The 12,872-nt window shown below is 40.2% G+C and overlaps 1 protein-coding gene across 1 annotated transcript in view; it reads left to right on the forward strand.

Annotated features, from left to right (window-relative positions):
- Positions 1–5,527: 5,527 nt before the first annotated feature.
- Positions 5,528–12,872, forward strand: part of ARHGEF38 (Rho guanine nucleotide exchange factor 38) — a 163,895-nt gene continuing 156,550 nt past the window's right edge. The window contains exon 1 of the mRNA XM_007190984.2: positions 5,528–5,723. Within this exon, the coding sequence (XP_007191046.2) occupies positions 5,528–5,723 (196 nt within the window). The remainder of the gene's footprint in view (positions 5,724–12,872) is intronic.

The raw sequence follows: 12,872 nt of genomic DNA on the forward strand, positions 1-12,872 counted from the left end.
TAGAATAGTAAGTAATCGGAAATGAAACTAGACAGTCTGATTGAAGCCTAGAGAATGTTTGGATTTCCTTCTACATGTGGTGGGAAACCATCCATCAAGCTTTTTAATCTGAAGAATGACATGATCTGACTTATGGTTTAGAAAGGAAATTCAAGAGGTATTGGGCAAGATGAATTGGAGTAGAGAGACACTGGAGACAAGGAGAATGCTTGCAGGAATTGTCCAAGTTTAACTGCATGAAAATCACTTGAGATGTTGATAAGATTTCAGATCCCTCAGATTCATCCCAAAGAATAAAGGATAGGTAATGAGAATTGTTCCTAGATGCCTCTAATGCTGAAAAGTGCATGTGTGTACTTGCTGTATGTCAGGCAGTTTGCTGGCACTTTACATGTAGCCAAGTGGCTAAGACCTCAGGCTTTGCTATAAAAGAAAGGCCTGAATTTGAGTCTTTACTCCATTATTTATGAGTTGTGTCGTCTTGGGAAAATTACTCAACTTCTCTGAACCTGTTTCCAATTTTGTAAATATGGATATGATTCTTCCTTCCTCACTATTTTACCTAGGTATAATCCTTATATATAGTAGTTACCTAATAATAACAAATTATTGCAAACTTCTTCAGAAGTGTTATTCCTACGTGTTCCAACTTCCTTACCTCCTTTCATGGAGTCCCTTCCATTGTGGCTTATACCTCTACCCCATTACTGAAACTGCTTTTGAAAAGTTTGTAAATGACCAACATTGTGCCAAATTCAAAGAATCATTTTCTATTTTCATTTTGTTTGGCCTTTCAGCAGACTGACTACTCCCTCATTTTGGAAAAACTTGCTTCCAGACTTCTGTGATGCAACATTCTCCTGCTTTTTTCCCACCTCGATGGCTATTCTGCCTGCTTTGCTGGGTTTCCTCCAACCCTACCTTCAAACTTAGAGTTTTTCAGCAGTTGATTTTGGTCCTTCTCTTCTGCATATATTTTTTTCCTAAATGGTCTCATCAATGCATGGTTTTAAATATTATATATATTATGATGACTCCCAATTTTTAATCTAAGATCTGAATAGTGACACCAAATTTACAAATCCAAAGTCCACCTGACATTTCTCTTGAATATCTTACAGCCATCTTAAACTTAGTCTATTCTTAAATGGAATTCTTGACAACCCCACCAAACTTCCTCTTCCTCTTGTCCTTCTTTCTTCCTGTTTTAGCATATAGCACCACTATCCTCTCAATTAGTCACTATTAAAACCTGGAATTCACCTTTCATTCCTCTTCTTACCCATTAGCCTCAATCAACTATATACAAGTTTTGTCAGCTCAACTTTTAAAATGTATTTGAATCCATCAGCATTTCTCCATCTCTACCACCACTGCCTTAGTCCAAGCATTTCTTGCCTGGACTCCTATAATAAGTTCCTAACTTAAACTAGTAAGTTCTTTTCCTTCCTCCAGTCCAATTTATTTATGACTATATTCAAGAGATGTGATTTCTGTTTTGGAATTAGGAGTTTTACAACCTAATAGCACTGGATCTTAGAATCTGGAAATCATATAATGCCAGACCAGAAAAAGATTTATGAATCATTTACTCTACACCCTACATCAATAAGGATAGTCTAGGCTTATGCTGAGGTAGTAAAAAAAAAAAAGAAAAATACAGCCCCAAGTCTCAGTAGCTTAAAGGAGCAAAGAATTCTTTCATGCTCAAACTACACAACCATTATGGGGTGACTGGGGCTCTGCTCCAAATCATCCTCCTTCCAGGACTCATCCGCTGCCTGGAATCTTGCCAGCCACCATGGATAAGGGAAAGAAGGCTGTAGCAAATCACACACCTGTTCTTAACACTTTTCCAGAAGTAATACATATCACTTTTTTTTAACACATATCACTTTAAAAAAATTTTTTTTATTGGAGTACAGTTGCTTTACAATGTTGTGTTAGTTTCTACTGCACAGCAAAATGGATCGGCTATACGTATGCATATATTCCCTCTTTTTTGGGTTTCCTCCTCATTTAGGTCACACATCACTTTAAATCAGTTTCATTGGCTAAAGCAAGTTACACGGCCACACCTAAGTTGAAAGGGTGCAGGGCAGTGCAGCACTCTGTGAACATATTCAGTGAATAGCACTAATGGCTAACTCATTATTACCTTTTGCAGATGAAGAAATTGGGACTGAGAGACACTAGGTCACTTGTAATGTCATGAAGCTGATTTAGCCAAAATTAAAACTGAGTCTTGGATTCACTACCCAGTATTTTTTAAAATAATGAGCCATGAACTGCTTGCTCTTTACGCCCAGTAAAATTAATTTAAGAGTCTTAATATCAATACTTTATTAAGTAACATAAAATCCTTGAATGGAAATACTTTTGTACCTCTGTCATAAAATATAAAACAGACAAATTAGAAGCCTTGTTCCTCCAGTCTCATTCATATTCTAGAAAATGCTTCAGTGACAAAACACCCAAAATCTTTTTAACCCAGCTGTTTTTATTGGCAGCAAAGGTAAACCATGTTTTATGCTGGTGATTCTAAACACATTGGCTTGAACAGTGTCAAATACATAAGCAAAAGAACTGTGAATTCATTTTATATCAAGCACTCTCTGTTGAATTCCTTAGAAATGTACTGACAAGAACTCCAACTAACAATGGCTTTAGGACGGGAGGTTCTTTTTTATCCTCTTAAAAACTCTAAAGGTGGATGGCCACTAATATTGGTTCAGTAGCTCAATGTTATCAGAGCCCATGGTTCTCCTGTCTTTTCTTATGGACACAGGTGGCTGCAACTGCTCCATGCATTACACCTGTGATCAAGTTTGGACAAAGGGGGAAGGTTGAAGCCAGCTGTTTCTACACCTTTTATTAGAGAAGCAAAAGCTTTCCCAGAATCAACTCCTACCCTCATTCTAGCAGACCACCACTGAGGTCTCATTTGCCAGGACTAGGGTTACATGGCCACCTCTAGTGACAACGGAGACTGGAAAATGGACACAAAATTATCATTATGATTGGCCAAGCCTAATGTTACCCTGAACAAAATAAGGGTCTGTTGGCCAGGAATGGCATGGAGTGGGAGGTGGTAGGAATGAATACTGAGAAAACAACTAACGAGGTCTGCGCCATTCACTGATTGATTAAAAGGTGGTTTTGAAAGAATTTATCTATTATTTTTAAAGTTGACATAGAAACTATTGTGAATAAATTGAAAAATATATTTACTACTGAATTCATGGTAGCTATATTATGTATCTTCTCAATTGATGAAGTTTCTAAAATATAATAAAGCTACTACAGTCAGTTCTGCTATAATGCTTGTTTTGAAAACATAAGTTTGTTCCAACAAAACCGTTATATTAGGGAACTGTTTGAGCATAACACAATTTCACATTTGCTTATGTGTGATTTCATCTACTTGAAACACTAGATGAACGCAGAAAACTGTACCCAGGTGCCCTGAGCTACAGGGGAGGACACAAAACTCACACGTGAACACCCCTCAAGATTACCAGTGACTTCAGTTCATGGCCTGTGGGACTAGCCACACCCATCCCCATCTGGTGATGTACATTTCCATCTGATTTCAAATATCACTTCTTCCATCATTTTATTATGACTCAGAAGCTGTAACCCTTCTAATACCCACTTCCACAAGCAAACTTCAGTGCTTCTTCAACACAAAGTGCCACATTTATTGTAATATTTGTGTATTTCTTAACCATTTATCACATGTAAAACTGTGCTACCATTTTTTTAAGTTTTTTACCTTTTTTTAAAAAATGGATCACTGACAAAGTTTTTGAGTGCTCTAACCCTAACCCCATATTTCCCATAAGTCCTGTATTTTTAATTGCACAATTTTGCAGTAGTACTATATTTAAGAGTATATGTCTGTGAGTAACCAGGCAAATACACACAAACATATCACATACATATATGTATATATAATATTAGAATACAATTGAGACATTTTTAATGTGAATCAAAAAAGCTGATTTTACATCTTCGCAGAGAATGTGCCTTGAAAATCATTTATTAAATGTATTTGTGAGGGTTTGTTTAAAAAAAAAAGACTATCAATTATATTAAATACAAGCCATTCAATATGCCAAGCTATATATAGATGTCTCTATAGTGGGTGAAGATTTGTCATTTATCTTCTAAGATAATTATGCAAATTGTATTCAGCCCACACATCCTGAATTGGAAAAATGGGTTTTCCCTCTTTTTCCTCATTTATAAACCTTGTCTAACAAGAGTTAACCATGATTCAGAATGGGCAGCACAAAGCTAGATTTTGGCAGTCCCACTGCAATAAAAAAAGAATCTATTTTTCTCCTCAGGGTCTCTCTTTTCTTTAACGAGGGCATACAAAACACTTGGCACATTCCCAGAGCTTCTGAGAATTCTCCCCTTGAGAAATCTCAGTAAGTACGAGGAAAAACAACTTCAAAAAAACTAATGAAAGGCCCATCACTATTTGCCTTTCTACCCTCCTCCCCGCCCCCCAGGCCTTTCCACTGTCTAGAGTCTCTTCTCAGTTTCAAACATTTTCCCTCCGCTTATTTTCCCAAGGTGAGCTGTCTTTCTCGGGCACTCCATCTGCGGAAGGGTCGGGAAAAGATCTTACAGAAATCACACCCTGGCCCAGTGCTTATTTTCCCAAGGATCAGGACCCAGAAGGACGGGGTTGGGTCTGAAAAGACTAATTTCAGCCTAGGGCAGCACGTGGAGAGCAAGAAGTCAGAAAGGCTCCAGGCCTTTCCCTCCTCTCGCGCCTGCCGCCGGACCCCTCTCCAGTGCAAACCCTTGTTTCCTCAGGAATGCGGATCAGGGTTTGGCAAGTATGTTTTTTAGCAAATAATCTCTGAATGTTCGGTGTTTAAAGGCGGAAGCATGACTTTGAGGGCTCGCAGTAATCCTTAAAAAACGATTCTGTCCCCACTGTTGTCATGCAAATGCAAATTCTCATGGCTCCACACTAGCTCCGCGGTCACGTGTGGGTGACTCTAGCTGAGAGTCACAGCCGAGCCCCGTCTGGCTCGGGGCAGCAGAACCGCAACGCAGTGTCCCAGCGCACCTGTACACACCCAGCGGCACACACTAAACCCATAAGCCGCAGGGTACACACACGCGCGCTTCCCCTCCTCCCGCCTCACCTTGTTCACTTTCCTTTCCCCTGACTCCCAGCCCTCGGCCCACACAATGGGATTTTTGTTTGCTTCAGCAGCATGTTGCAGCGCAGTGCTGTTTTGCCTAGCTCGGTGCGGCAGGTCTCTCAGGTTAACAGGTGGCAGCTTCCCCTGTTGGATTCTAGGTATAAAAAAGAATGACCTCATAGGGGTGGAGCCCTGGGACTCCGTGGAGGTGGCAGTCACAGCTAGGTAACCCTGGAGTGAAGCCGGTTGTTTAGAAGGGGGCAGTTAAACTCCTCAGGCTGGTGGCTTTAACCTTTACCCTGAGGCCCTTTAGCAGCCAGCCGTTGCCCGCTGGCCCCTAGAGCTGGTCTCTGCCTCCGATGGAGCCCAAAGGAGCCCCCGGGAAAGAAACTCTGGGCACCAGGAAAAAGAGTCTGCCCTTCACGAGGCCCAGGCTCTATATGCTGGAGAGAAGGAAGACTGACACTGTGGTTGAGAGCAGTGTCCCTGGGGACCACTCTGGTACCTTGACGAGGAGCCAGTCTCACAGGACCGAGTACAACCAGAAATTACAAGGTAACCTACAAGAAACCCATGGCCCCGGTTCCTGCACTCCCAGCTCTTTTCCTCTTACTCTTCCACTTGCAAAGGAAGCACTTAAGGCAGAGGAGAAAATCAAACATTACCTTCCTCTATAAGGAGGAAAGTAAGAAAATAAGAAAAATGAAAATAAATGTAATTCACAAATTGTAGGAGAAATTTATTATGTCCTTCCATAGTTAAAGAGCCAATTCTGAATTATTCTTAATATTGTCATGTCTTTTTTTTCCTGCTACATCCCTCTTTCCTTCTCCCTCCTGCACCCAATTTAAGACGTGGGAAGCACTAGAAAGCAAATGATTTAGAAACCTACAAAAGATAGTTTATCTCAACAGACAGGTGTGAGATGTCACACCAGGAGATCTATCTAGGTAATTGTACTGAACTGTGATTGTGGTTATCTTAAAAAGGGGCCTGAAACTACAATCATGTCTGGGAAAATAAGGAATGTTATAGTCATCGGATAGTATAATAGGATTTCTTGAAAATCACATAGGTGTTCATTCCTTTAGAGTGAATCGAATAACATGCAAATATGGTAAGAGATGTTTAGCACGCTTGGACTGAATGACTGTTGAGGAAATAACTGCAGTTTATTTTGTGATGGTCGTAAGATAATTGGCACAGTTATTATAACATGTCCTGTTTCAGGCCCTGATTGCTATCCCTTCCCATCCACCCTCTCTTTTACTTCTCCCTTTCTCTCAAAGGTCATTTGTTCTAGTAAACATCATTTTGACATGGGTGCTGTGCAACGTTTTAAGTAGCCACTGCAGCACCTGTTATGTGATCCCCCAGAACCTGTCTCTCCCACTTTGAGGCACACTGTGTTTAAGCTCTCATAATCCTACCATGAGCTGTCATTCCGGATTGAAAAACTACAATGAGGCTAGACAGACCAATGGGACAAGCTTGTACTTAGAGGGTCTCTTTCTTCAAAAAATGTGCTTGGACTTAGTGATGCAAATTAATTAAATTAAGTAAGTTAAATACATTTAAATTAAATCTTTAAAGATTCCTACTATGAGTTAATGCTTTTAAAAAATCCTGATAGCTCAGGATTAAAATGCAAAGTCAAGTCTTGTCCTTAAAGATTGTTTTTTTTTTTTAATGGAGAAGGGGTATTATTTGAGCTTTGAAATTAATTTTCTCAAGGCCATGTATAAATTGGAAAAAATGCAAATTTTAAAGTCACGCATATTTGGTTTCCAATCCTGGCTCTTCAGTTTACTACCTATAAGACTGAGCAAATCACTTAAAATTTCTGAGCTTCAGTTTCTCTATCTGTGAAAATAGGATAATGATACTTACCACACAGTGTTATTGGGAGAATGAAATTAGATAAGTACATGAAACACCTAGAATATTGGCTGACACATGGCATGTGCTCCATAAATAGTAGTTATTTTTAATTTTAGGAATGATGGGTACCATAATGTTAGAACAGGACTTGCCTTGTGTTAGCCCAAATTTACTAATCTACTAATCTGTTTCAACTCTTTTCTGTCTTTTGATGAAGAGACCGCAAATAAGAAATTCAGGAAAAGCCTACTGCTTTATCTCTAATAACATGTTTCTTCTTTCTGAGATTCACTAATTCAGCATCTTTTTGATCCAGATTTTCCATTAGTAAAATAAAAAGGGGAATACTTTTTGCTGTTCTCTTCCTAAACATAGCTTAAAAAAAAATAAGTCTGTGGCCACAGAATATAGTAGATATTTGTTGGTTACTTTGCAGAAGACTTCAGGCTTCTTATGTACTCTACTGGATTTGTGGTTTTCCTGTGCTCTGTTGGATCCTGTCTCTGAAGGTGGCAGGAAAGACGCAGGAGTTAATCCATGGTCCTAGACCTGACTGTGCTGGACAAAAATCATCAGGGAGCGTAGAGGAGCACATCAGAGCTGTAAAGATAGGCTGGCCTCCTGATAAGTAACATTTTAAAGATGTAACTCTTAATAAAGTCCAAGGCTGATACCTAATGCCTAATAGAGCTTTTAGTATGATTCTTCTGTAACTGGTTTGGCAACAATAGAAGGCATTTTCTCATTAATGTTGGAAGCAATCAGTTCTGTGGTTTGCACTCTCTCATCTATACTCTACCCATTATCATGCAGATGAGTCCTAAATCACCTTAAGAGGTTCTTTATTTTTGCAATGCCAAGAGGTTTTCCTCTGCCTACCTTGGAACTGGCAGTTCCCTGGGAGGCACTGAATAAAGACCTGAGCTGGTTACAGCCCTCAGACAGATGGCCCCAAAGCAAAGCCATCGTGAGGTCACAGTGTGCTTTCCAATCCTGGAAAGCAGCCTCAAATTATTTAGTTGGTTGTCCTTCAGTGCTGTGTTGCTATCTGAGTAATACAATTTACTGTTCTGTCTCTGGAAGCAAGTTCTCTAGGGTTCTGGGAAATGTTACATCGTTCTTCGGTGTCCCTGGGCTCACCTCTTAACTACACAGTTTATCTGTTTCATTCAATTTCTGACCTACGTCGCTTTAGTAGAGTGAATCCTAAGCTGTAATATTTTTTAAATGGTACGGGGGTGAGAGCTACTAAATTAAACAATAGAACATGATTCTAATGAGATTATCATAAAATCTTTGTAAAAGATTGTGATCACATCAATGTAGTCATTCCTACTAAGCCTCAAGTTGCACAATAATAGTTCAATGCTAGCTACAGTTAGTGGCATCCTTATTCCTTCAACAGGTTCGTTCAGTTAATTGGCGTTTATTGAATATGTTATACTGTGAGCAAAATACAGAATATGTGCCAGGAATAACAACTACAAAATCATTAAGAAAAAGTGTCTGACCTTTACTCCAAAGGGGCCTGAAGTCTCGTAGGGAAAGATAAGACAGGTAAACAAATACAATAAAGGTGCAGGCTAGAGGTAGACATGGGATCAGGGCATCCGCAGGAGGAAATGGTCTATTCAGGACTGGGCGGAGAGGTTGTCAGAAAACATTGTCGTTCAGAGATGATAAGTGGGGATGGGGTGGAGGTGCAGAATGGGGAGAGAAGGGTATTTTAACGTCTTCACTGGGCTTATCTCTGTCTGAAATTATGTTGTTTCCTTATTTATTGTCTATTATCGACCCATTTCCCCTCCCATCTCTCACGCCCACCCCCGCCAGCCCATGAAAGGCACCCTTTCTTTCTCGTTAACTGTTCCATCTTTGCGCTTGGAATCATGCCCAGCACACATGAATAGGATTAGTGCCCTAATGAGACACGAGGGATCTTGCTCCCTCTCTCTGCTCCCTGCCATGCGAGGATTTAAAAAGTCCGACATCTGTCCACCAGGAAGGGGGTCCTTACCAGCACCCTGAACTTTGATCTTGGACTTCTCAACTGCAAAAACTGTGAAAAACAAATGTTTGTTGTTTAAGCCACCCAGTGTATGGTATTTTTGTAACAGCAGCCCAAACCGACTAAGATAGTTGGTCAGTTACTTTTATCCTCTATGGCCACGCTAAGCTTCTGGTTAATTTTTTGGCCAATGCATATTTTTGCTAGTATCAGGTGAAAGAGTGAGAGTGGGTGGGTTAAATGTCCTCACAGCTGCAGATAACACAACAACAAAAAAATCACATCTCCAATTCATGTTAGGTCTGCGATGTTTTCTTTTTTGCAAAGGCTATCATATCATTTTCATTATGAAAGGATTGATTGGTTGTTTTTATGAAATCCTGAAATGTTCTCACTATGGTGACAATAAACGAACCACTCTCCTGCATGGACTTTATACTGAATAAGATATTTTGCAGTATGAGGACAAATGGCTCAAAGACTAAGTTAGACTTGGTCAGATTATGGGAACAGTTAATTTGTAATGATTTTTAAGAATACAAACTAATCTGTAAGTGGGCAGTATGAGCTGCTAACACTGGAAGATTTGGTGAGTTTTGTTCAAGGGGTAATGAAGGGTGGAATAAAAGGAATTGTCCAGCTGTTCGTGCACGGTTCTCCCCTGGTGCTATGAGTCCTTTTTGTTCCTGCCTGTTCTTTGAGTACTGTAGAAAGTAACTCCTTCCCCTTTACCTGCCTTTAGTGAAACGGGAAGTACTTGTATCAGTAATGTGACTGTTAACAGTGTAAAGGCCCTGTTAAAGCTAAGTAACTCCTCTCTCATTGCATTCATAGATACCCAAAAGAAGCATGATATTTTACTTTCTTTCTTTTCCAGTAAAGGTATTTTGCAGTTTTTAGAGGACACATTGGATCAAATAAAGTGAGTCCCAGAAATCAAGAAAGTTTGAGCTATTCCACTACTACCACATTGTGATGGGAAAATTTATTCCTTCCATATTTAACTGATGTACCTCTAGATATAACTTTTTTAAAGGTAGCAAACACAGCTTCTAATTCTATTTTTTGTCCATAAAAATGATGGGTTTATCAAAACACAAAATGAGAAATCAAGAGGGAGGGGTGAGCGAATGAAAGAAAGGAAGGAGAGGAAGAGGGAGAGAGAAAATTCAGATGTGCTAAGCACAGATAGAAGTGAACCTTAAAATAGTGATATAGTTGGGAAAAAGATGAGTGAGAGAAAAGCACTCAAGCTACATTCATCTTTGCTTCTGTTGATGCAGGAAAAGGGAAAACGGCCTTTTTATAGAATTACTTTTTCTTGATACCCTAATCATATTAACTTCAGTATTTTTGTGGGTATTGATTTCCTGGTGATGGTGGATTATTGCAAGAATTGCTAAACTTGTCAGCAGTATCACCTTGAGCACCAGGCAAGACTTGGCTTCAGGTGGAGCTTTAGAGCGCCCCCTGTGGCCCCCTCTCCACCAAGCAGGTGAGGAGTCCTTGGGGCCAAGGTTCCTGGCTGCCTGGGATCCTTAACCTCATTTCTAGACTAAGTTCAGGGCATCTGGGACCATGGAATTTTCTGTTCAACAGGTCCTAATCACTGCCACCAAGGCCTGTTGGGACCTCTTCCCAATCCCTTTCTCCTTAGGACAGACTGTGGTTGCTGGTGGGCACACCCTTTGGCTCCAGGGCCAGTTGGTTATGGAGGTGTGTCTGGAGCTCGATCATGCTGGGGTGTTCACACCATGCCTACCAGGCCCTTTGTGGGTGGAGGAGCTGGTGGAGGGAAGGGTAGGGATACAGGCCTCATGACTGGGGAGAGGGATTGTGCCCAGGGCCTCCTGCTAAATTTTGGCATGAAACTCTGAGGGACCTGAGAGATCTAATCTTGAACTTGGCCTTCCAGATTGTTATGAAGGTATATTTAACAAGATGGAAGGATATAACATATTTTATTTAACAGTTTGCCAGCTTGACTTACAACTTTTAAATATGTAGATAAGGTATGCAGCCTCCGTTTATACACCTGCTCCAGGCCCAGAAAGGAGGCTACTTATGACTGTTATCTACGTTCAGGATATAGCCTTCCTTTTATACTAGGTTGTGGAAAGAGGAAAGGAAGGGAAGTGGAGGGAAGGAAAGACATCGTGACTGTCATCCGCCAGAAGCCGTGTCAGCCAGGGGCTTTCACACATTGTTATTTGATCCCAACACCTTTTCAGTTGGGGTTATGTAGTTGAAAAATTAGATATATAAAGGAGAAATGACTTTCCCTCTACCCTCCTACATTCAATAGCTGGGCCTATGAACTAAACAAACAATAGGCAGCTTAACAGGAGAAAAAGTATACAAGGGTATTCATTTTGAATATTACATGCCGGGGAGCATCACAGGAAAAAAGAAGTGAATAACTCAATAAAGGTTAGGATTAGAGAGCTTATATACTATCTTTTTTTTTTTTTTAATGTCTGAAACATTTATATTAACATATTTCCATACATATTTCCATACAAATACAAATATAAGGTTTTTAGAAATTTCATGTAATGTCTGAAACATTTATATTAACATATTTCCATACAAATAACCCAATGAAAGTTTAGTATTAGTTGTTTTGTTTGTTTTTTTATACTGCAGGTTCTTATTAGGCATCAGTTTTATACACATCAGTGTATACATGTCAATCCCAATCGCCCAATTCAGCACACCACCATCCCCACCTCACCGCCGTTTTCCCCCCTTGGTGTCCATATGTCCATTCTCTACATCTGTGTCTCAACTGCTGCCCTGCAAACTGGCTCATCTGTACCATTTTTCTAGGTTCCACATACATGCATTAATATACGATATTTGTTTTTCTCTTTCTGACTTACTTCACTCTGTATGACAGTCTCTAGATCCATCCACGTCTCAACAAATGACTCAATTTCGTTCCTTTTTATGGCTGAGTAATATTCCATTGTATATATGTACCACAACTTCTTTATCCATTCGTCTGTTGATGGGCATTTAGGTTGCTTCCATGACCTGGCTATTGTAAATAGTGCTGCAATGAACATTCGGGTGCATGTGTCTTTTTTTTTTTTTTTTTTTTTAAGAAATTCACGTTCTTTTATTTATTTATTTATTTATTTATTTATTTATTTATTTATTTATGACTGTGTTGGGTCTTCGTTTCTGTGCGAGGGCTTTCTCTAGTTGTGGCAAGCGGGGACCACTCTTCATCGCAGTGCGCGGGCCTCCCACCACCGCGGCCTCTCTTGTTGCGGAGCACAGGCTCCAGACGCGCAGGCTCAGCAATTGTGGCTCACGGGCCCAGTTGCTCCGCGGCATGTGGGATCCTCCCAGACCAGGGCTCGAACCCGTGTCCCCTGCATTAGCAGGCAGACTCTCAACCACTGCGCCACCAGGGAAGCCCGCATGTGTCTTTTTGAATTACGGTTTTCTCTGGGTATATGCCCAGTAGTGGGATTGCTGGGTCATATGGTAATTCTATTTTTAGTTTTTTAAGGAACCTCCATATTGTTCTCCATAGTGGCTGTATCAATTTACATTCCCACCAACAGTGCAAGAGGGTTCCCTTTTCTCCACACCCTCTCCAGCATTTGTTGTTTGTAGATTTTCTGATGATGCCCATTCTAACAGGAGTGAGGTGATACCTCATTGTAGTTTTGATTTGCATTTCTCTAATAATTAGTGATGTTGAGCATCTTTTCATGTGCTTCGTGGCCGTCTGTATGTCTTCTTTGGAGAAATGTCTATTTAGGTCTTCTGCCCATTTTTGGATTGGGGTGTTTGTTTCTTTG

The sequence above is a fragment of the Balaenoptera acutorostrata genome, chromosome 5, assembly GCF_949987535.1.
Source record: "Balaenoptera acutorostrata chromosome 5, mBalAcu1.1, whole genome shotgun sequence".
Taxonomy (NCBI): Eukaryota; Metazoa; Chordata; class Mammalia; order Artiodactyla; family Balaenopteridae; genus Balaenoptera; species Balaenoptera acutorostrata.